Source organism: Anguilla rostrata, chromosome 16 (genome assembly GCF_018555375.3).
Source record: "Anguilla rostrata isolate EN2019 chromosome 16, ASM1855537v3, whole genome shotgun sequence".
NCBI classification, from domain to species: Eukaryota; Metazoa; Chordata; class Actinopteri; order Anguilliformes; family Anguillidae; genus Anguilla; species Anguilla rostrata.
In genome coordinates this window covers 34735411-34758813 of record NC_057948.1, presented here as the reverse complement: position 1 = coordinate 34758813, position 23403 = coordinate 34735411, and the positions used below count along the sequence as shown (strand labels likewise).

The 23403-nt window shown below is 48.4% G+C and overlaps 3 protein-coding genes across 12 annotated transcripts in view; all 3 read left to right on the top strand.

Moving 5' to 3' along the window:
• Window positions 1-1467, top strand: part of LOC135242143 (dual specificity protein phosphatase 8-like) — a 65453-nt gene extending 63986 nt beyond the window's left edge. For 7 of the 8 annotated variants that reach the window (XM_064313079.1, XM_064313074.1, XM_064313075.1 and 4 more), the window contains one exon: window positions 1-111. This exon is cut by the window's left edge and continues 1131 nt beyond it. Coding sequence is in view for 1 of the 8 variants with exons in the window: in XM_064313081.1 (XP_064169151.1) it covers window positions 1-113 (113 nt within the window). In the remaining 7 variants the exon portion in view is untranslated. The other variant, XM_064313081.1, reaches the window with a different exon arrangement.
• A 12536-nt stretch (window positions 1468-14003) lies between these two features.
• Window positions 14004-16478, top strand: LOC135242145 (zona pellucida sperm-binding protein 3-like). Of its 2 annotated transcripts, XM_064313083.1 has the most exons (10): window positions 14005-14299; window positions 14444-14678; window positions 14760-14878; window positions 15081-15184; window positions 15331-15508; window positions 15572-15689; window positions 15780-15865; window positions 15941-16026; window positions 16103-16210; window positions 16320-16478. In XM_064313083.1, exons 1-10 carry the CDS (start codon window positions 14043-14045, stop codon window positions 16427-16429), a joined length of 1401 nt encoding a protein of 466 aa, XP_064169153.1. In that variant the 5' UTR covers window positions 14005-14042; the 3' UTR covers window positions 16430-16478. The 2 variants fall into 2 exon arrangements, with proteins under 2 accessions (XP_064169152.1, XP_064169153.1); XM_064313082.1 differs by having other exon boundaries at window positions 14004-14678.
• A 2600-nt stretch (window positions 16479-19078) lies between these two features.
• LOC135241613 (MOB kinase activator 2-like) overlaps window positions 19079-23403 on the top strand; it is a 71808-nt gene continuing 67483 nt past the window's right edge. The window contains exons 1-2 of one of the 2 annotated variants that reach the window (XM_064312141.1): window positions 19079-19598; window positions 22785-22865. In XM_064312141.1, coding sequence (XP_064168211.1) covers window positions 19582-19598; window positions 22785-22865 — 98 coding nt within the window. In that variant the 5' untranslated portion in view covers window positions 19079-19581. The remainder of the gene's footprint in view (window positions 19599-22784; window positions 22866-23403) is intronic. The other variant, XM_064312146.1, reaches the window with a different exon arrangement.

Sequence of the window (23403 nt, the reverse complement as noted above, 5' to 3'; positions counted from 1 at the left end):
GCCAGATGGAGTTCGAGGAAGGAATCTCCGACACGCGGGCCCGCGAGGACCTGGGAAAAATCGGGAAACAGTCGAGCTTCTCCGGAAGCATGGAGATCATAGAGGTGTCCTGACCCCCCCGCCCCCGCCCCCCCCTTCGCCTCGCCTCGCCTCTGGGGGCTGTATTTGATGGATTTTGGGGGGCACAGTGTGTGACAGGAGAGACAAAAAGGGACAAAGAGGGAAATGGGACTGGGGGAGGGAAGGGGTGGGGGTGGGGGGGGGGGTTAATTTATAATATATAAATCTATTTTTTTCTTTGTGTTGCGTTTCATGACTTTTGAGAAGTGGACATAATTTGTGAAGCTTGCGCTCGAGGAGGCGAGGGGAGGACAGCGCCCCCCGGTGGCAGCGGCGTTAGCGTTAGCGTACCTAGCGCAGGAAACGCAGCCGCGCTGACGGTCGGCGGGCCTCGCCGCGTACGCCACGCATCGGTGAAAAAGTACAAAAAAACCTCTCGTCTTTTTTTCAGGAAAATCGACACGCTTCCCTGGGAAACGGGCGAGGTCACTGCCCCCCCCCCCGCCCGGAGGAGAAGGGCGCGGGGGCGCGCGGGGGGGGGGGCTGCGACTGTTTGGGTTAGAGTTTCCGTCCGCGGCCTGCTTGGAGCCGGACGGAAGCCGCGCCGTGGAAACGGGCGGGAAAATAACCGAGGACTTTACCTCCCTTGGTGACGGTGCTCTGAGGTACTTTTACGAATGAAGGATTCTTCGCCCGTGGAGGGGGGGGGGGGGGGGCTGCTTCACCGCAGCCCACCGAAATCCACCGGGACGGGCGTCGCGCCGTGACCCCAAACTTTTAGCGTCCGCCGCGGCGCGCTGCGGCCCTGCGCCTATGAAGGAAGCCGATCGCGGCGGCGTACCCACAATGCACCTGCAACACTTCCTCAGTGTTAAAAAAAAAAGAAAAAAAGAAAGTCACTTGAGTCACGCTTGAGGTTTCGTTTTTGTGAAGACATTCTCTGAGGGAGGGTGAGAGGCGCCTGAATCGGTGCGCTCTGTAAATCTGTCCCCTCCCGCGTCAGAGTGAGCATGCTCAGAGCGGCTGGCAACCGACAAAGCAGAGAAGACAAGCTGTGTCAAAGCAGCACTATGCTTTATATATACACACATAAATATATATATATATATATGTAAAGAATTTTACTGCAATTTTAAACGGTCTTTTAATATTTTCTCCATTATAATTTTAATTTATTTTACCTGTTCATTCTGGCAATGAGAAATGATTTTACGTTTGTGGACGATTTATTTTTCTTGTTTTGGATTTCCTTCGGTTTCGACTGTACGGTATTTATGAAACGGACACAAAGCAATACAAGGTGTTTCTCCTCTGCTTTTCTCTTCTCTGCGTCGACACGGGAGGCTGAGATCTTGGGTGTTATTTCGATGATTAATGCACTTTCTCCTGCCTTCTTCTTTTTCTTTTTTTAAAAAACAAAGTGACGCCATCGCTCACGGGTCGTCCCGAAGTCTGCCGTGAGCCGGCGCGCTCTCTATGGTACTCTACCGCCGGCTGTACGGACCGCTACGTTGTACGGACCGCTACGCTGTACGGACCGCTACGCTGTACGGACCGCTACGTCGTACGGACCGCCGGCTGTACGGACCGCTACGTTGTACGGACCGCTACGCTGTACGGACTGTTACACTGTACGGACCGCTACGTCGTACTGGTCGTTACGATGTACGGACTGATACGCTGTACGGACCGCTACGTCGTACGGACCGCTACGTCGTACTGGTTGCTACGTCGTACGGACCGCTACGTCGTACTGGTCGTTACGCTGTACTGGTCGTTGTACAGACTGTTACGCTGTACGGACTGTTATGTCGTACGGTGGACACTAGTGGAGCGTGGTGTTCACAGCACAAAGGATACAAGAAAGGGTTAATGTAGGAGAAAACGGTGGGGTTGGGGGCGGGGGGGAGGGGGGGAGTGGGTTGGGGGGGGGTGTTATTTTTGTTTCGTTTTGTCGTTAATTTCTGCATCGTATTTATGAATTCGTTATTTATTAGGACTTTGAACCTACCCAGAGGAGAGGGGATGAGGACAGTTAAAAGAGTGGGAGTAAATTTAAAAATCGACAGACGCACTTTTAATAAATTAAATCAAATAAATACACGCTTTTTTCCCCCAGAAGGTTAGGGGCGTGTCAATGAGCGTGCTGACTGCCGCTCACTTCCTGTGTCTGCGTGACTGCAGTTCCTGCAGCTGCGTCGTCCGTGGCGACACGCCGGGGTTCGAACACGTGCCACGGCCTGCGGCAGCTAGAGAGGGCGGCCATTTTGACTTCATCAGTCTGAGCCGTTAGCTCACAGCTAACACTTTACAGGCGGAGGTGAGAGGCTGTGTCAGTATGTCGTTTCTAAACGAAGCTAACAGGTAAATTCCTGCAGGTGTGAAAGCTAACAGGTAAATTCCTGCAGGTGTGAAAGCTAACAGGTAAATTCCTGCAGGTGTGCGGAGAGGACACAGGTCCCCCCCTGCCAGTGTTTACACAGCCTCTGCTTCAAAGCTGGGAAATGGATGCACCTGGTGCTCGCGGCAACCCGTAAGCCACGCCCTCCATCCCACAATGCATTGCCCCAGGTGCGGCGGGCCCCCCCCCCCCAGTACAGTGCAGACAGAAAGCTGGAAAGCTTGTTTCTCACAGACCCCCCCCCCCCCTTACTTTCGCCTCCGTGACACGCAGGTAACAGGCCGCACGGGGAGGTCACTTCTCAGGGGATTTTCATCGAGCCGAGCTCTCCACTGCACACTGTGGGTTACAGAACATCAGCACACGCACACGGTCTGTCTCTGTCTCTCTCCCTCTCTCCCTCTCTCCCTCTCTCCCTCTCTCTCTCTCCAAAGACAATTACATGAGGGAAAGGTTTTTTTTTCCCCTCCATGCAGACGTGAATGGTAGTAGTGTGCCCCTTGCAATGCAAAAAGGTTAAAAATATATATATTTCTTGGTAGGTTATCCACATTGCGACCTTTGACCTTTGACCTTCTCTTTGTGCTGCTGTAAATTCAGATCTGGGTTGACTGTGTTCTGTTTGTTCCCCTGTGTGAGGCATTTCTTTCTTTCTTTCCAGTTCTCTGTATTTTTAAAGAATATTGTTATTATTATTATTTAAAACTTAATGTAATGAAAGATGCAGGCTGTCCTGATTATTATTATAACTGTTATTGTGGATTATTATTATTATTGTTATTATTATTATCATGTTGTAAATAGCAGCGTATCTAAAAATTGATGAATTTAGTTAACTTTTTAAAAAGAAAATTCAGACACCTTAGGCTGCTTGATGCAAAATACCTCAGGTTCTACTGAAAGGCTTCTCCCCCACCCCCTCACCCCCCCCCCTTGTACCTGTTTTGTGAAAATGAAACAGAAATACAAACAAAAAAGAAACCTGCCTCTCTACTGTGTTCTTTTTCATAAGTCTGGTGTTTATAATCCATCTCCGAGCTGCAGAATTGCATTTCTCATCTCAACATACACATAACACAGTTCCCTAACCCCTGCAGTGCAGTACAGCCTAGAACCCAGCGCTAACAGAAATGCCAACAGAAACGAGGGCCTGCCCCTGGCCAGCCCTCAATCCCACAATGCATTGCCCCAGGTGCGGTGACCCCCCCCCCCCTCAGTACAGTGCAGTTCGGAAAGCTGTGTCACAGAACCCCCTTTCCTTCGCCTCTGTGACGCGCCCTTGGCAGGACGTCCACCGCCCACGGTCAGCTTAACGGGGCGATGGGTCTGACGCTCCTCTCCTGTGCTCAGCAGGGCGACACTGAGCTTGAGGTCAGGCCAAACGCGGGGCAGTGCCAGCCTTCGCCCGTGGGCACGACTGGCACAGACTGACAGCTCGCCCCTGATGTCATGTTTTCTATTCTGGGAGCCGGTTTGTTTGACTCACGGGGCGATGTTTACTCCTCGTGAATACTGCAGAGGGGAAATTCGGCCGTAAAAGGGGATTTTGTTTCATGATGTCATCCCGGTTAGCACGCTGGCCCCGGAGCTCAATGCAACGACCCGTAAGCCTTCATCTCCTGTTCGGCCTCTGCGGTCACACCAAATCAGGAAGTTATCCCTTTACCAGCGGCGCGCTAGATTATTTTGTATAAAAAATAAAAATTTAAAAAACATTAGTTGAGTCAATTTAATAATGTGCAATTAGGCTACAGTGTGAAATGTAATACTCCGCGTGAAGCATGAACACACGTAATGCGTTCGGGATAAAGTGCTGAATGGAATCACTGCTGCAGTTGCTTCTAAAGCGTCTGAAATCGTGCCACCTTAATTATAATTGCAAATGCGACGTGGTCCCGCGCCAGCCCAGCCCCCGCCTTTCTTCCAAGAAACACGCGGCGATAAATGAATGAATGAACCCCACTTATCGGAGAAAGAGCAGCTAAATTCTGCAGCTCCGGCGCTTATAATGCCATTACCCGGGCCTTTCACGCGCTCAATGGCGCATTTCGGGCTCATTAGGATAGCATTGTGCGCGCGCAGAAATCGCCCTTTGTGATGGGATCATCATCTGGGGAGTTCCTCGCCAGAAGGGAAATCGCGTGAAATCGCGGCGTTCAGTCGAGCGACCGCGTCCTCGCCAAACGACGCGGGGGCGCCGAACAAAAGGGAACAAAAGAGCTGTAGCCTGGTCCGCGCGACCGCCGACAAATATTCCACTTCCTTGATCGCTGTCATTAGCAAAATTGCGGCGATGCGATTAGCCGCGGATTAGCGGCCACGTGTGAGGTTCATTCATTTTCGTGACGGGGATCTGGCATCGTTAAATCACCAGTGCGCGTTTAGTGCGGCTGCATCTGACTGCGATTAGTTTGCAGCCACGCTGTAAGCACTTAGCTCTGCCCCGCGCAGGGCTTTGATGGCAAGCCGCGGTGGTTAATAGGGGATGAAATGATGTCAGGGAGAGGGTTTGAATGTACTGCAAGAGTCAGTCAGAGTTTTAGTGTTATGGCTATTCTGTCACAAAACACAGGCTTACAATCAAGGACTGGTGAAATCTTAAAAACTGGAGGTAGAAATGGGAGTATTAGGCTATTCGGAATACATTACGTGGCCATTACGACAAGCCCATTTTCATTTGTTCAGTGAAACCCGTAAGGCTTCAATGACACAATGTGTCACATTACCTGCAGGACCGAGGGTGAAATCGCACCACTGTTACTTGCGCGCGGTATTGAATTTCTCAGTGTAAGAGATCGCTTGCGTAACGCCGAACAGGGAAGAGACAGACGTAAGTCATGGTGTTGAGCTTGTTTGACCAGTTCCTGCAGACCCGGCGATGACATGATGAGATATGACTGTCAGAGGAACTGACTACGTAATGTTTGTATGAAAAATGGAACAGGGGAAGGAAAGGTTCTGCTTGTTCTGCGTCAGGGAGCAATCTGCTCGTGGGAATTCAACACAGCAGTACCCCTGTTCTTCACCTGTGGTTATACCCACCTGGATAGACTGATTTCGTGCACTTTTATCTACTTTTACAACAAACTCTGTTTGTTAATGTTCAAACCCAACACTATTCTGTATCGACCCAACACTATACTGTACCTATCCAACACTGTGCTGTACAAACCCAACACTACAGTTGGCAGGATATTTTCCCTTTTTCCATACAGACAGATGGGAAGGGGAGATTACTTTTCTGTTTTCTGTGTGTGAGTGAGTGTGTATGTGTGTGCGTGCATGTGTTTGTGTGTGTGTGCGTGCATGCTTGTTTTGTGTGCGTGTGTATGTGTGTGCCTACTTGTTTTGTGTGTGCGTGTGTTGTGTGTGTGTGCGTGTTTTGAGTGTGTGTACGTTATTGTTTTGTGTGTGTGTGTGCATGTTTGTTTTGAGTATGTGTGTGTGCGTTTGCCTGTTTTGAATATGTGCGTGTGAGTGTGTGCCTGTGTGCGTGTTTTGAGTGTGTGTGTACGTTCTTGTTTTGTGTGTGTGTGTGCATGTTTGTTCTGAGTATGTGTGTGTGTGTGTGTGTATGAGCGTGTGTGTGTGTGAGAGTGTGTGTGTGTGTGTGAGTGTGTGTGTGTGTGAGCGTGTGTGTGTATGAGCGTGTGTGTGTGTGTGAGAGCGTGTGTGTGTGAGCGTGTGTGTGTGAGCGTGTGCGTGTGTTTGTGTGTGTGTGTGTGTATGTGTGTGAGTGTGTGTGTGTGTGAGCGCGTGTGAGCGTGTGTGTGTGTGTATGTGTGTGTGTGTGAGTGTGTGTGTGTGTGTGAGCGCATGTGTGTGAGCGTGTGTGTGAGCACGTGTGAGTGTGTGTGTGTGTGTGAGTGAGTGTGTGTGTGAGCGTGTGTGAGTGTGTGTGTGTGAGAGCGTGTGTGTGTGTGTGTGTGTGTGAGTGTGTGTGTGTGTGTGTGTGAGTGTGTGTGTGTGTGAGTGTGTGTGTGTGTGTGTGTGAGTGTGTGTGTGAGTGTGTGTGTGTGAGCGTGTGTGTGTGTGTGTGTGTGTGAGTGTGTGTGTGTGTGTGTGTTAGCGTGTGTGTGTGTGAGCGTGTGTGTGAGTGTGTGTGTGTGAGCGTGTGTGTGTGTGAGCGTGTGCGTGAGAGCGTGTGTGTGTGTGTGAGCGTGTGTGTGAGTGTGTGTGTGTGTGTGTGAGAGCAGGCAGCAGGGTTTGATTGCTCCCAGACGCGCCGTGTTTGGTGCTGGCCCGGTGGCCGGTGGCCCAGGCCTTATGTATGGAAACTGTTAGCGCCGTTGCGTCAGCGGCGCGCTCCAGAGCGGGTGACTAACGCGGCGCTCGTCTAAACACGACTTCTTTCCCTGTTTCCACAAGGTCCTCTCCGTCTCTCCTCAAATAGCCCCGGCCGGTTCGCACCCGTCCCCTCAGCCGGGGGCACGCGGAGGGGAACGTCCCCGGGTCCGTGAGCGGTCAGCTCGAACCCCTCTGTGTGGGGGGGGGGGGTCCCGAAAACCACCGACCTCTCACGCCAGGTCGGTATTTACCCCCCCCAAACGTGAGGAAAATTAGCAGGGTTTCCTTTTACAGTGAAATCATCATCAGGACTCCTGACGATCAGCTTGAAAATCAATCTTCCTCTTCCTGTTCTGAAGATCGGGGATCCGGGAGAGGGGGGGAGGGGAGGGGGGGGGTTCCGTAACTGAGATCTTTTGCGGATGAATCTCTCTGTAGCTACTGCTGCCCTTCACACCGGACCGTTTGCTGGACAGAGCGTCTGGCCGTGCTTAAGGTCGCGTGCGCTGGTACTGGAACGCGTGCAGGTGTTTGTCTTTCTCTCAGCGTGCTCTGCGTGAGACGGAGAGGCCTGTGTGTGCGCAGCTCCGCGTGGATCGGCCTGCATGCGTGCGTCCGTCCGTTCGTGCGAGGAAAGGTGACAGCCGTTCCCCGTAGGTACATCAGTCTTCGTGTCCCTGTATCGATTCCTAGTTTACTTCTCCAGAAAAGAGACAGACCTGATGAAATTCGAGCCTCTGCATGTTATGAATATGCGTTTCGGATCGAGATGCTGTTCTGGCCCACAGCAGGTTGGTGCAGATTCTGTGAATGAACGTCTCGAGGATCGCTTCCTCCTGCCCTTCTAACCGAAAAACCGGCCAACCTGTCAATCAAACGTCCCTTTGTTTCCGTCTCCACCCAAGTGCGGCTGAACGTTCACATAATGGCCCTGAAATTAAGGGCAACGTGCTGCACAAATTCCTATCGCTGACTGACGGTAAATCCCGTCACACTCTCTGTTTTGTTGGAGGGTTCGGGGGGGGGGGGGGGGGGGGGACCTGCATATGAACATTCTGCATGTGCTCTTCTTCATTCACCTGGACGACGGTTTGACCGAGACCCCGAGGAGGAATTCTGCACTTAACCAACCGCAGCCGACGCGCTGTAATCGCGAGTTTAACGAAAAGCCTTCAAACTGCAGTGTTTCCCCCCAAGGTGCTGGCTATCAGTACCTGGTTAATGCGACCTGCATTTTTAAAATATACATACGTAGCTCTGCTCATAGAACGCTGACTCAGGCCTTACGCAATGCGTATCGGACTGAGCCTCGCGGGCATTATGGGATGCGTTATGTCGAACCCTGGGGGACGATGGCGGGATTGCGCGGGGTGTACGTGTAATCTCCCTGGAGGCGGGGGAGGGGGGTTTTCAGCACAGTCATAATGAGCGCTCAGGTGGTGATTGCGCCACACCATTTCACCACTGTGAAGCTGTGATCACCGTCGATGCCCCAGAAACCTGTTAAAAGAAGGATGCCTGGATTTGATTTTTGTTTTTCGATATCCACAGACGTACTCTTCACCGTAATTAACAATTATACTTTACTGGTTAATTTACCTGGCTTGATTATATTCAGGATTCTTGCAGTATTTCTCCCTTACTGTACAGTGAGGATTTGCAAAGAAAGATGGCAGCTCTTCTGCGACTGGCTTGCCGTCGCAATATTATGCTGCCCCCTACTGTTGGCTTTTGGAATGGTTCACAGATCGTCCTCTTTTTTTGTGAACATGATACAGAAATACTTTCTTAGAAATTACAGTATTTTTTAATCAAAAGAATGTGTTTTGTGTAATTTCATGTTCAATCACGTAAGACCTTTGTTTTTTTGAAGAGATTGACTTTTTTTGTCTTAATTGTCATTAAAATAATTAAATGAATAACTATCTACTATATTCAGGTGAATTGGGGAGAGAAAATTTCTAACAATGATACAAAAGCAAAACTGCAGGCTGGAAATTCTTTTATTAAAACAGATTAAAGGTTAAAAAAAAAATGCCTATGCATACAGCCAGCTTTCAATATATTCAGATTTGGAAAAATGATGCATATGTGCATGTGTTTGCAAGTGTGTGTGTGTGTGTGCATGTGTAAACATGCATGTGTGTGTGAGTGGATGTGAATGCATGCATGTAAGCAGGCTTGTGTGTGTGTGTGTGTGTGTGTGCGTGTAGGCGTGTGTGTGTCTGCTGACAAATGTGTTGTCTTGCTGATGCCTGGTTTGTTTCTTGCCCAGAGGGGAGATCTTTTTACCCCAGAGAGATGTCTGTCAGCACTTATCCAGTAACCACAGAGGGCATCGGGAGCACTCAGACTTCGGGCAGGGAGTGGCAGGAGGGGCAGGAAGGGGCAGGGGGGGCAGAAGGGATAGGGAGGGGCAGAAGGGGCAGGGAGGGGCAGGAGGGGAAAGAGGGCATGAAGGTCATTCCCAGATACAGCTGAACAGACTCTTGATCTCTCTGATGTTTCTCCTGCCATCACATTAGTCTGTTAGCAACAGCGCCTCCTTGCACGCCACGAGCAGCAATGCATTCTGGGTTCCCCCGTGCCCGCTTTATCCTGGTCAGGGTTACCTATCCCAGCATGCATTGGGTGAGAGGCAGGAATACTCCTGGACAGGCCGCCAGTCCATCATAGGAGTTGGGTTTTGTGTTTTGTGCGAGCAAGGTCAGTGAGTACAGAAATGGAGGAACTGGGTAAAAGTACTTCTCACTCACACACACATACACACACACACACACACACACACACATGCACACACACACATATATACAAACACTCACTCACACACACATACACACATATATACAAACACTCACTCACACACACACATACAAACACACACACTTCAGTATACTTTATTTCTCAGGATGGTTTCTGGTTATTTAACGCTAGTATTAATCATAATAACTCTTAAGCCAGCCGTCATCACTCAGTCATAATGACTCAGGCTCTTGCTCTGTGGCCAGTAATCTGTTGAAATAAGTTGAAATTCTCTGAAGTTGCTGTAACCTTGCTGCACTTCATTACAAATCATGCAAGGAAATTCCACAAAGCTTTACCAGGAAAAAAAAAACCAAAAACAATTCAGTCATAAAAGTCCCGTATTCGTTCCCCTTAAATTCCCCTTTACAAAGTGCGTCGTCATTCTTCCGTGTTTGATTTGGAAAGGCCGTTTTTTGGAAAGCCGGGCCGGGCCCCTGTTTCCTGTGTTTGGGGGCTGTGCTGGGGGGTCAGACCCCCTGTCCCGTCCCAGCCAGGCTTTGAGAATGAGCTCAGCCCATTCAAGCATCACGCCAGCGGACCTGCCCAACAGGGAGGCAGCCAATCAGATCGATCCCTGGCCCGGGAGCTGGACAGCTCTGTTTTCTGAAAGGAGAACTGGTCTAGTATTGACTGCACATATCACGTTACACATCAAGTCTTTTCAATGGGGGGGGAATGTATAGGTTGCAAAATCAGATGAGCTTTATGGTTTGTTTTTTTATAAACAGAGGGGGGGGAAGAAACTTTTCGAACTTTTTTTTTTCTCTCTTTTTAAACGGAGAAGCTCAGAATGAAGGTCGGCAGCCTCCATTTTGCGTTCCTAATTCATGTGAGCGTAACGGGAGACGCGTCTGCTTTAAGGCTGGCTAATGGGCCCGCGAGGCCCGCAGTTATTGGTCATGAATAAATGATGTGAATTTTTTTGCTGAGTCCCGTTCCTCGTGCTGGCAGCTTCCCCTCGCTGTGAACTGAAAGCTCGTATGACCTGCGGCGAGCTGCACGCTACACGCTACACGCTACACGCTACGCGCTACGCGCTACACGCACCGATGCAAAAAGCTCTTTGGCGCCGACGAAACGAAACATGCCCTCCGTTCTTCAGTTATTGAGTGACGGCCATTATGTCATGGCGCCATTAGCCAAGTTTTCCGGATACCGGCCATTTCTTTTGTTGTTGTTGTTGTTGTTGTTGCTGCTGTTCTGGGTCAAAGTCTGAGTCTGTTGCTGCTGTTCTGTGTTGAAGTCTGAGTCTGTTGTTGCTGTTCTGGGTCAAAGTCTGAGTCTGTTGCTGCTGTTCTGGGTCGGTCTGAGTACAAACTGAGGTAAAAACTAATGTGGCCTACAGAACCATCGCCCCCCTCGACAGAGAAACGGAAGAGCACTTTCTCGCGTGGCACTGTACGGGGTTAAAAAGAAAGCCGTTCGGTATTTTCCTGAAACCGTCCGCACGGGGAGCGGTCAGCGTTGGGGCGTGTCCGGCGGCCCACAGGAGCCCAGCACGGTGCCACAGGTGGACCCGGCGGAATGTTGATCAGCCCAGCGTTTACAGGTGGACACACACACGCCTACAGGCACACACACGCACACACACACGCCTACACGCACACCTACACGCACACACACACACACACACGCAGACACACACACACACAAGCCTGCTTACAGGTGGACAGCGCCTCTCGTCTCCCCTCAACCGCTGTTCAGTAAAGGCACAAGGCGTACAGGTGGAAACGGCCTAAGAGAAAAGCAGAGCTTGAATGGACAAGAGACTCCAAAAGAACCCCGAGCCCCCACCCAGCCTGCTTCGTGAGTCAGAGCTCAGATTTAGCTGAGCTGGGTTGAGCTGGGTTGAGCTGGGCTGGGTTGAGCTGAGCTGGGCTGAGCTGGGCTGGGTTGAGCTGGGCTGGGTTGAGCTGAGCTGGGCTGGGCTGGGCTGGGTTGAGCTGAGCTGGGCTGGGCTGAGCTGGGCTGAGCTGGGTGAGCTGGGCTGGGTTGAGCTGGGCTGGGTTGAGCTGGCTGGGCTGGGCTGGGCTGGGTTGAGCTGGGCTGAGCTGGGCTGGGCTGGGCTGGGCTGGGCTGGGCTGGGCTGGGTTGGCTGGGCTGGGCTGGGCTGGGCTGGGCTGGGCTGGGCTGAGCTGAGCTGTGGCGCTGCTGCCGCTGCAGATATACCGGTATTGATCCATTCCGCTGTATCCCTAGCAGGATGGGTTTCAGGAAATGACTTTGTCTGACCCCTGACTAAACGCGCTGCTCTGCAGGGTGTGGGAGGGGGGCTCGGTGTCACCATGGTCACCAGAGTGTTTCTGGCTTTGCTACATCAGGGAGACACACACACACACACACCCATATGCACATCCACACACATACACACATACACACACCCATATGGCCATTCACACACACATACACACACACACACACACACCCATATGCACATCCACACACATACACACACACACACACCCATATGGCCATTCACACACACACACACAAACACCCATATGCACATACACGCTTATTCATTGTAATGTAAGAGGTTGCAGGTTCAAACCCCAGATAGCACTGCCCTTGTCCCCTTAAACACTGTGTTTAACTAGCAGAGGAAAAATCAGGTCTTGTGAACCTTGGGTGGAGCTATAGTGAGCCTGCCAATCACTGACTTATTTTAATCAGTCAGCAGGTTTTGCTGGACAAATATATCAAATTAATTCCTTAATTTACAATAGTGAATACTGGCTGTACAGTCTAACAGGATTTGACTGACTTCTGTGGAAATTCCCAAAGATATAAACAGTAGATGGGCTTCAGCTCTACTGAGTGGTGCACAGCGACCTCTAGTGTACAGCAGGGTTATGACACCCTCTGGAGAAATATGGCTCCTGCAGGTCCATCACTGGACTTAGCCCCGCCCTGCGAGCACCTGATTGGCTCAGAGAGGGGAAGAATAAATTTCGATTATAGCACACTTTAAACACCTCGTAGGGGATACAAAACTTGCGTACTTCATAAATCTGCCACCAAACTGTTTTTTGTTGCTTAAAAAACAATGAATTAATATACTGTATATGGTTGTCTTTGTCTCTACAGTTGTTGTCCTTGGTTAAAATAAAAAAAAACTGGTATTTAAAAATGACACGACTTGATGCTCAAACAATAAATACCTCAGTCAGATTTTATCCCATTATTAATTAAACAACTGGCTGTTCTTTACACATTTATGCATTGCACTGATCTCAAAATGTACTGTATAATTTTTAAAAATCTACCTGACGCATCTTTTCGGTCAAAGCAGTATAGTTGTTCGGTGTGAGGAGAGGCTTGGATTGCACATGTCTCGAGGGAAAAGGGGGAGGGGCATGCAACCCTTAACCATTGTGCAGTTTCACAAAAAGCTATCAGACACACTTGCCAGAAATGAGCGAATTGTGAGAACATATCATAATAACATCTACAATTACAATGCTTTTCCTGCACTTTGTGTTTGAACCCCTAATTATGCATATGTTTTATTTATCAACGCTCAACAGCTTTTATTAATTATTCTGTTGATTGACTTGCACATTTTCAGATTACAAATCATCAGACTAATTAAAAGTAAGTATAGCAAGCATATTGTTTTGAAGTGCTTCGAAGGCATTGTTTACATGGGCTTGTTAATATGGTTTATATTGCAGATGTTTCAGGATGTTTCATTTAAATTATCCCACATAAAATGATAAAACTTTCCCATTCTCAACTTTCACCACAGTCATCTTTAATTTTTAAATTTCTCAGAATTCTGCATGTGTAAAACGCCAAGGAACACTCAACTTCAGGACAAGCAGGAGCTTTTCTGGACATCAGCTGATAGAGAAGTCCAATTACATTCTGCAATCAAGGACTGGGGATAAGATGACACTAAACTTTAATTGCCCTCCAATCAAGACCTTCCTAAACTTAATATAGCACATCTCCTGTTAGAATGGCACTTTGAAAACTGAAATGTACTAAAAACCAATAGTCTGGTGAAGTTAATTGTGTGTTTTTATTTTTGAACGCAAACACTGTTGTGTGATTTCACAAATTAATTAACGAGCTGGGACCAACACGAATGAATTCAGGTGATATGGAACTCCAATTGCACTCCAATCAAGACCTTCCTAAATTCAATACAGAAAATCCATTGTTAGTATGGCACTTTGGAAACCCAAGATAAAATTTACTAAAAACTGAAGGAATGCTGCTGTTATTGTGTATTTTTATTTTGAAACACAAACAGTGTTGCATGCTTTTCAAAATTAATTAATGAGCTGGGACCAACATGAATGAATTGCAAGTCTACTGTGCTAATTAAAAGAGGCTGAAACACCTTAAGGCTGGAGAACGATTAGGGAAATGAGAAAGAGGAGGGGTTTCGAATGATCAATTGCATTCAGCTTGCTATATAATGGGGTAAAGGAGGCTGTGTGAGTATTCCTGGATTTTTCCTGAACCACTGAGTATTTTCATCATGCGGGAAGACAGGTTGTTTATTGGGGCGATAGTTCTGAGTTTGTTTGGGTGTTTCTGTAATGCTCAATTTCAAACCCGAAATGTGGACGGTTTTGGGACAAACCCTCGGCTCACGAAGAAGCCAGTGGGCTCACAGGCTCCTGTCACGACCCGCCCAACTCTTGGAAGACCGTGGTTCACCCAGGCTCCCGTGACTCCCCGCCCGACCTTTTGGGGACCCGCCATCACCCAGGCTCCCGTGACTCCCCGCCCGACCTTTTGGGGACCCGCCATCACCCAGGCTCCTGTGACTCCCCGCCCAACCTTCGGGGGACCTGGCATGACCCAGGCTCCCGTGACTCCCCGCCCGACCTTTGGGAAGCCCCGCACGACTCCAGCTCCTGTGACTACCCGCCCGACCCAGGGGGAACCCACGCACACGGTGGAACCTCCAACGGCTAAGCCTGATGCCGTGAAGGTCCACTGTGGGGAGAGCTCCGTTCAGATGGAAGTGGATATGGACCTGCTTGGCATTGGCCACTTGATCCAGCCCTCTGACCTCACACTGGGAGGCTGTGGCCCTGTTGCACAGGACAAGTCTACTCAAGCGCTTCTGTTTGAGACGGAGCTCCATGACTGCGGCAGCGTACTTGCAGTATGTAGTGTGTGTGCATGAATTGAACAGTGCATGGGTTTGGCTAATGTGGTGTAACTAATGGGATTTCTTTCTCCTCAGATGACCGAGGACTCCCTAGTCTACACCTTTGCTTTCAATTACCAACCTAGTGCCATTGGTGCCACGCCCATCATCAGAACATCGAGTGCAGTGGTAGGCATCCAGTGCCATTACGTGAGGTGAGAACCTTTTTCTAGAAACTAATTTTAACCCATCCTTGGGTGTAATTGTCTACTGTTGGCACCTAAAATGTTTGTTCATGAGAGGTGGCAGTCATTATCCTAGAAATGCATAACCTTGTCTTCACATGGCCCGGCCTAACCTAACCATTTGAATTTGTACCTCCATTAACCTTCATCTGGTTTGTCCTCACCAATGCAGGCTACACAACGTGAGCAGTAATGCCCTGAAACCAACCTGGATCCCCTACCACTCCACCCTGTCTGCTGAGGACCTGCTGGTTTTCTCCTTGAGGATCATGGCTGGTAAGCCCAACTGACTCATGATGGGACTTTGCCTGCTCTATTGTCCATATGTACGTCGCTCTGGATAAGAGCGTCTGCCAAATGCCTGTAATGTAATGTAATATGCTTCAACATCTCTTTCTTCCCCCCCCCCCTGTCCCTGGTAGACAACTGGCAGCTGGAGAGGGCATCCAATGTCTTCTTCCTGGGGGACCTCATTAACATCGAGATCTCTGTGGTCCAGGCCAACCATGTGCCCCTTCGTGTGTTTGTGGATACCTGTGTAGCTACCTTGGACCCTGACATGAATGCAGTCCCCAGATATGCTTTCATTGAGAACAAAGGGTGAGTGCTTTTCCTTCTAGCCTGTCTAGTGGATGTGATGGATCTACAGCCTTTCCTTTCCAGGTGTCTAATGGATTCCAAGCTGACCAACTCCCGCTCCCAGTTCCTGTCAAGGGTACAGGACGACAAGCTGCAACTTCAGGTGGATGCCTTCAGGTTTGCCCAGGAGACCAGGAGTGCTGTGAGTAAATTGCTTTATGCTTTGGGGGGCATTCCTATTGAAGGTGGGAATTCATTCTTGTACTAACTGCAGTATTTCTCATCACTGTAGATCTACATTTTCTGCCATCTGAAGGCTACTGCGGCTTTGCCAGATTCAGAAGGGAAGGCTTGCTCATTCCCTCTTGGGAAGGAACGGTTGGTTCACTTACTATTGGGGAAAATGCTGGAGTATTGAGCTTCAGGTATCTGGGTAACCTGCTTCTCTTTCAGGTGGGTTGAGGCATCTGGGAATGACCAGGCATGTAGCTGCTGTGACACCAGCTGTGGTGGGAGGAAGATAAGGAGTGTGAATTCAGGTTGGACTTCTGTAACTGCTTTCATTTTCTGCTCTCTGCTCCCATTGGCAATGTCTGACCGTGTTCTGTTCTCCAGGCATACAGTATGAGGGTGGTGCAGTCCTAGGCCCAATTCTTGTCCAGGAGGCTGTCCAAGATGTGCCTGAGTCCATCAGCCCTCTGAATGCAGATCACCAAGCAGAAGGTGTGTCTTGTACCACCTGACGTTGCCTGCCATGTTTGAAATGCTCAAAGAACAGCTGGCTTGTCAAGCCTGTAGTTTAATGCAATTTCAACCTTTCTCTGCCTCCCAGGTGCCTCTGAGGTGGTATTTATGGCTGGAGTGATGGCTGCGGTGGGACTAGTCTGCATCATTGCGCTGGGGATGGTGCTGGTGTGGAGACGCTACAAACTTGTCCTGTAACTGGGTGGTGATTTTTTTTTTTTTGAATAAAACTTGAAGTGCATCAAAACATGCTGTCTAGATCATTGTGTTCCGAGTCCACATTTCTGTACCTTCCATTATATCATTTAGAATTCTTCCCCCCCCCCCCCCCGCTTTACAATTTGTTAGTGAGAACTGACTATTCCAACACTGGTATAGTGTCTTGGTGTTATGTTGGTGGGGGTTTTTTTTTTTTTCTCCCCCTCCCCAGCAGGCTTGTATGTTAGGCTTGAAAGGGTTTGCTTGTTTCATATGCTTGTCTAGTGTTAGTTGGGTGGTTCCAGGTAGCCAATAGCATTTTTCTCAAATTTAAATTTCTGGTCTTTTTGCTCTAGTCACTTGCAGTAATTTCAAGGAAGTGGTGCCACTTTCAATGCAGTCTGGCTACTGCCAGGATCATTGAGGTTACTGTACCTGGAGATAAGGATATTTAACAAGGAATTGGGTAATGTACAGGCTCTGGGGCTATAATAGTGCTGTTCAGCTGCCTTGGAGTTGAAATGCATTTTCTGTAACTGCATGCTTTTTCTACCAGCCCTTGAAGTTGCCAGGTGAACTTCTAAAACCTTTACTTCCTGGATGTAAGAAGTAGGCCTTGTAGCATGCATGGAAATGACAAGTAATGTGCATTAACAAGAGTAATGTCTTCAGGGTAAAGAACAAAGAGCAGTCAGGAGAGGGTTGGAGAGGTGGTGCTGGAGTGAAGTAGGCAAACCATAAAGGAAGGTTGTCCTATTTCTTTAGGGCAGTGTACATACTGGTCTGAAGGCTGTTATTCTGAGGATATGTTGGCTCTTGAACTGGTTTGCTTTCTGAAGAGTACACTGGTTAGAAGTAATGAACAGGTCTTGCAGGATCACCTATGATGTTGGAGCATATGTTCTGGTGGTGCTTGTTCTGGGTGAGCAACTGACCAGCTTGGAAAATGTATGCTTTATGAAATGTGATGTTGGGGCCAACTACAAAAGTTCAGCTTTTAACTGAAGTACAGTCCATAACATTTGGCAACTTTTTTGATTTGGCTCTATTCAATTCACATGCAGATTCTCAGCTTTTGAAGGGTATTTTATGGTGTTACCATGTAGAAATTACTGTACTTTTTATATATAGCCTATTTCAGAATACTAATGTTTGGGACATGTTAATGGTATGTAATTGAAAGTTGTGTTGTGTTGTCACATTTTTGCATGCAGTGACTCCTTGAGGTCTGGGACCCAAAGACATCACTAGGTGCTAAGTATCTTCTCTGTTCGTGCCCTGCCAGACCTGTATTGTGGCCATCTTCTGCTCTTGCTTGTTTTGGGGGCTAGTTGCCTTGAGTTTTCTGTTCAGCATATGAAACGTTCATTTGGTTTCAGATTGGATGACTGATTTAGTCAAGAATTTTCCACTTTTAGGCTGTTAAACTGTTTTTTTAAAATGGTATGTTTGGGATCATTGTCCTGTGGTAGGAATTAAGTGCCATCCAATGAGTTTGGAGGCATTTGCTTGAACTTAAGCAGATACAGTAAGCTGTTTCTGTATACTACAAAATAAATTCTGCTGCTGCTACCAGCTGTTACATCATCAATTAAGACTAGTGAGCTAGTACCTGTGGCAGCCATACATACCCAAACCATAACACCTCCACTAGCACATTACATAGATGAGGTGGTATGCACAAGATCTTGGAAAGTTCCTTTTGGCCTCCACACTGCTCTTGCCATCACTCTGATATGAGTCTCCTCTGTCCATTAGACACCCTGAAAGGAAAGGCTGTAGATCCATCACATCCACTAGACAGGCTAGAAGTAAGGAAGAGCATACTCACCCTTTGTTCTCAATGAAAGCATATCTGAGGACTGCATTCATATCAGGGTCCAAGGCATCTACACAGGTATCCACAAACACATGAAGGGGCACACGGTTGGCCTGGACCAGACGCCTTGATGTTAGTGAGGTCCCCCAGGAAGACATTGGATGCTCTCTCCAGCTGCCACTTGTCTACCAGGGACAGGGGGAAAGATGTTGAAGCATATGAATAGTATTAGAGCAGGCAAAGTCCCATCATGAGTCAGTTGGGCTTACCAGCCATGATCCTCAAGGAGAAAACCAGCAGGTCCTCAGCAGACAGGGTGGAGTGGTAGGGGATCCAGGTTGGTTCCAGTGTTTACCCAGAGGAGGGTAGTCCAGGGGTCAGAAAGTCAAAATCCTGCTCTGTGTTTCTTCCACCCATTAACACAGCCAGCTGATTTCAATCATTAGTTCCGCCTCCTGGCTGAATAATTGTTTTAATTAGCAAATCCAGGTGATTGGTTGGAATAAAATACTGGGGAGGCCCTTAGTTTCTGAACCTGGATTTTCCAACCGCTGCATTTACCAGATTAAAAATATTAGTTTTCATAAACTGACAAACACATTCTTATTTAATTATACCAACCTTTCATATTTCATAAAAAGCTATTTGAGATAATCTGCACAACATATTTTATTTCAAAACATTTCTGTTCAGGGATGAGTTCGTGGAATATAGACGCATCCGCTTTTTGGACAAGAGCGTTGCCCGTACGATATTTGTCTATAAACTACAAATCCCTGGGGTCTTTTCGTTGAACGTTGTACGTTGAACGTCGCGCCAGGAACGAGGGAGGGAGTCGGATCTGTGTTTACTTCCGGATTTCCTGTATGTGGCAGATCCTGATCACACCAGCGGGGGTAACAGCAGCTCAAGAACCGATGTGAGGGTTCATGACCGAGGACAGACCAGTGGTGCTCCAGGACTACTTCCCCTCGGCCCTGCTATCTTTGGAGGAGAAGCCGCGACACAGCAGCGCCCAGAAGCCGCTCGGCACACCAAGGCTACCGGGCAATAACCAAACAGCTGCCCGCTTTCCCGTCGTCTTAACCGCAAAGTCAATGTAGCCCTTTACCCGTTTAAGGAGCAGTTCTGTCGGTTCCGCTCTTATGGTTCATGGTGTTTTTTATTAACAGAACTAAACGCCGAAACAAGAAAATACACATTTAGCTGTTGCTGGAAGTCAAAGACTGATTCACGGAGGACCTGACAGAGGGGTTAGGGGGTAACTACCTGGATAAACTAAGGAGGAGGACGCCTCCAGTTTGCGGTGGATTTACCCCTTCTAGCTGCAATCATGGATTGGCTGATGGGGTGAGTGCCTAACGCTACATGTTTTTTTCTGGGGTGAACGCAAATAATAGCCTAATTCACATTTATAATTTCTACGAAGGGTGTGAGAGACAGATTGACAACTAGCTCGCTAACGTATCCCGCTAGGTAAAACAAACCGGCTACAACCAGCTAGCTAATAACAGTGCTCGCTAACATTAGCTATCTTTAGACTGTCATGCGATTTACACTGCGCTTCACTTATTTCATCTAACATTAGCTACTTGTTCCAACTCTCAGCGGTTCTGTCTGCGTTGCCTTTTTATTTTTAATTTAAAGGTTCAATGGGTGCCTACTTTAAGTCTTGTGAATGTGTTTTATAATTTCAAACCGTCCCCTCAGCCTGTAGTTTAGTGAGTTGGCTAATATTAGTACATTTATAGATTGTAGGCTAGGTTCTTAGCTGAGTGTAGCGTGTTTTTCTTGCAGAGCGCATTTCGTAGCTTTCATCTGTCCATGTGTGCTACACTGTAACCACAGTTTGTTAGTGGCTAACTGGCCAGCTACGTGATCCAGGCCTGGCGACACCTCGGACATGCATGTTCGTAGCCGGCTTCATGCTGTCAGAATGATCGGTGGAAGCCTTCCGGATGAAGTACAGCTTTTAATGCGTTCCATAGGGCCTGTGGAAATGGTGCAACGAAAACTCAGATGCACAAGTCGGTATTTTAACGACACACGTATGTTGCTGGTTTTAAGAGCCATGTGATGAATGAACCCTTCCTGAGACCTGATAACGTAGACTACTGGTTTCTTAAGATCTTGTCCACTGCTTACAAAGAGCGGCAAATAGCACGCGAGCGACTGGACAAATGTAGGTGAAGTTCTCAGACATCGGCCGTTTTAATTTTTCGTAACAGCAGGCACCGACATTTACAGTTCGACAGTTAACTGTTAGACAGTAAATACGCTTAACGTTAAGTAAACATGCCACAGACAACATGCCAACGCCCCGAGTTCTTGTGGAGTTTAAGTTGATCCGTCTTGACATCTTGTCATGAGCTGACAGGTATTTCAATTCCTTTACCTTGAAATTGTCAGTAAGTTAGGCTATTTTGTCGCACTTCTAAAACAACAGACTGGCGATAATGCTTTTTGCATTACTGTAATCCTTTCCCAATAAGTAAGGGCCAGCCCATGCCAGTGTAGCCCTTGCAATGTGCATGTCGTAAATTATGCTGTGAAAAGACTTGATGGTATTCCAGCTTGCCAACTGCAAAAACCACGTTGATGGATGTGTGTGACGTAGAAGACTGTAGCGTCTCTGGAGCTAATGTACTGTCTTTGTATTCTTCAAAAATAAGTCCTCAAAATCAGGCAGTATAGGCCAAATGTCCCAGTGCTAAACGCCGGAATGATTGCTACCTTCCCGTCCTGCAGCAATAACCGAAACAAAATATGTCCCCGTATTTGCAGTTTTCTGTAGTATACAGTGCTTAGGATACAGTAGGCTATGTAAGATTTGTCTGTAGTGACGCAGAAGATGTAAGAGAGGATGTTGAACGGCTAGGGTAAGGTCAGCGCCCGCCAGGCTGTGTTTGCACAGCTGTGGGGGAAACAAAATGCACCTTGTGTTTACTTTTCTTTTACTGTCACCGGCTTCACTGATAGTCCGTGGGCGACTTGGGCGGCTTTGCCGGTTTGAGGTTTACCCGCCATAATTATGCGCGGGGCCGCACGAGGACAGTGCAGTGTAGTGTAAATGATTAGAAACTTTAGGCTTGTGACCCAGAGGTTGCGGGTTTGATTCCCCTGCTGTTGTACCCTTGAGCAAGGTCCTAAGCATAAGCTGCTTCAGTGTACACCCAGCAGTAAAAATGGATCATATGTGAAAATACAGAGGCTGCGTAAATCCGTTTGAAAAGGACCATCTGATGATGGCTGTAATGTAAATAAATCACATGCTAGTTGCTTGCAGCTTCTGTTTTGATCTCTGTCCTAAGACTAAAGTGAAGAGGCTGTTTGCTGGGGAATGCTGCTGGTTGGTTTTGGGTTTTAAAAAAATGTTTAAAAAGAAACTAAAATTTTTTTTTTATTTGAAATGTTAAAGGCGTGTGTATTCTGAACTTTTCTGTATGATAAGGATGCCCTTTCTCTTTTGATGTAGCCTAATACAATGTCTTCTCCATAAATTGGGATGTGCTTGGTTGGGGAACCTTCAGAAAACATCCCAAAAGCTTGTTTTTGTATTTTTCCTTTGTTCTGTTAAGTAGCCTAACCCTTTCGTACTTTGGCGAAGATAAGCAGTAGCAAAACAAGGAACCGCTCACTTAACGCTGAGTAAAACTAGCAGGAAGGGATAGGGTGTAACACAGAAGCGATCTGATGAAAAAATAATTAATCTGCCAGCTCTGAAATTGTTGACCTTTTAAATATGTTTTTCTAAACCACTCCTGTTGATGGCCTTATCGATCAAATTTAGCGTTTCGTGGCTCTTGTGTCTATCCAGGGAAGAGTGTTCCACCCCGTTGGGCTTTGACCGTTAGATGTTTGGCTCAATCGTGGACCTATTTTTTTTTTTTTTTTGGGGCTGTGTGGGTTTAAAGTTCACGTTCAATGACCCTGCTTTGGCTCGCAGAGTGACGGGCTGCCAGGTCGCCTGTCCAGTTAGCCCATTGCCCCGTTTCTGGAGGTCCGCTCCGGACCTGCTCGTCCGTCCCATTCCGTTCCGTCCCGTTGCGGTGAGCGTGATTTGTGGATTCAGATCCGATTCGTGTCACGTTTTCGGGACCAGCTCTGTTTTTCTCTGTTCTTGTTTCTCTGGGCGGAGAACTCCCTCTCCTGCTTCTGCGCCGTCCTCGCCCCCCCCCCGTGGTTCTGGGAACAGCGGCGGTGCACGCCCGCGGAATCGGCCCCTGCTGCGCTCGCGCTTCTCCGCCTGACCGTCGTTCGTTTGCTTTTTCAGTTCATGTGCGCTGAGATGCGTGCACGCGTTCAGCATGTGTACCGGGACCTGGCGTGGATAAGGGAGCACACAGAGGAGCGTGTCAGAGCTGCAGAGCTGTCCTGCGCAGAACAACCTGTGGGGGGAGGGGTGGGGGGGCAACGGGGGGGGTCTTCTCCCGCACACGCAACGTTTTGTCACGTCATCTTGTTTTATTTGCTGTTTTAGATACGGACCAGGTTTAATAAAATTTAACATTGCATCACATATGTTTATTTTGACAGACACTTTTATCCAAAGCAACGTACAGTAAGTAGCTACACACCGAAGGCCATTGGACAACTGCAGAACACGGGTCAGATAAGGTACAGTACTCATTATTGGTCATTATTAGTGGAGTACATTAGTGGAGGGGGTGAAGACCCCATGCTGGGGATCCCGAACCGCTCACGCGCTGGGGTTCCCTGACCGTTACACTACCGTTCTCACGCCGGGGTTGGGTTGGCGTGGAAACGCGGCGGTTTGCCGGAGCGCGGCGGGGGCGAGGGCGGAAACTTCTGGAATGTGAACCGACGGCAGCGTGAGGCGGCTCCGCCCCCTCTCCGAGCGGAAGACTGCGTCTCGGACAGGTGTGGACAGGAAGGTGTGTGGCGTCTGGAGACGCTACGCTACGCCAAGCTAAGCTATGCTACGCTATGCTAACAATCGTAGCAATCACGTGACCTCTGTCTGCCCTGCTGCAGAGCAGGCTGTGGCGTCTGTCCTGTATGAATGTGAAACAGGCTCTAAAGTAGTGGAGCGTTTCTGTTTATCAAAACGTGGCACGCGCTGCTAAAATAATGTGGGGGGAGGAGAGGAAGGGTCCTGCTGGTGAGTCACGGTGAGTGCTGGAATGCCCCCCCC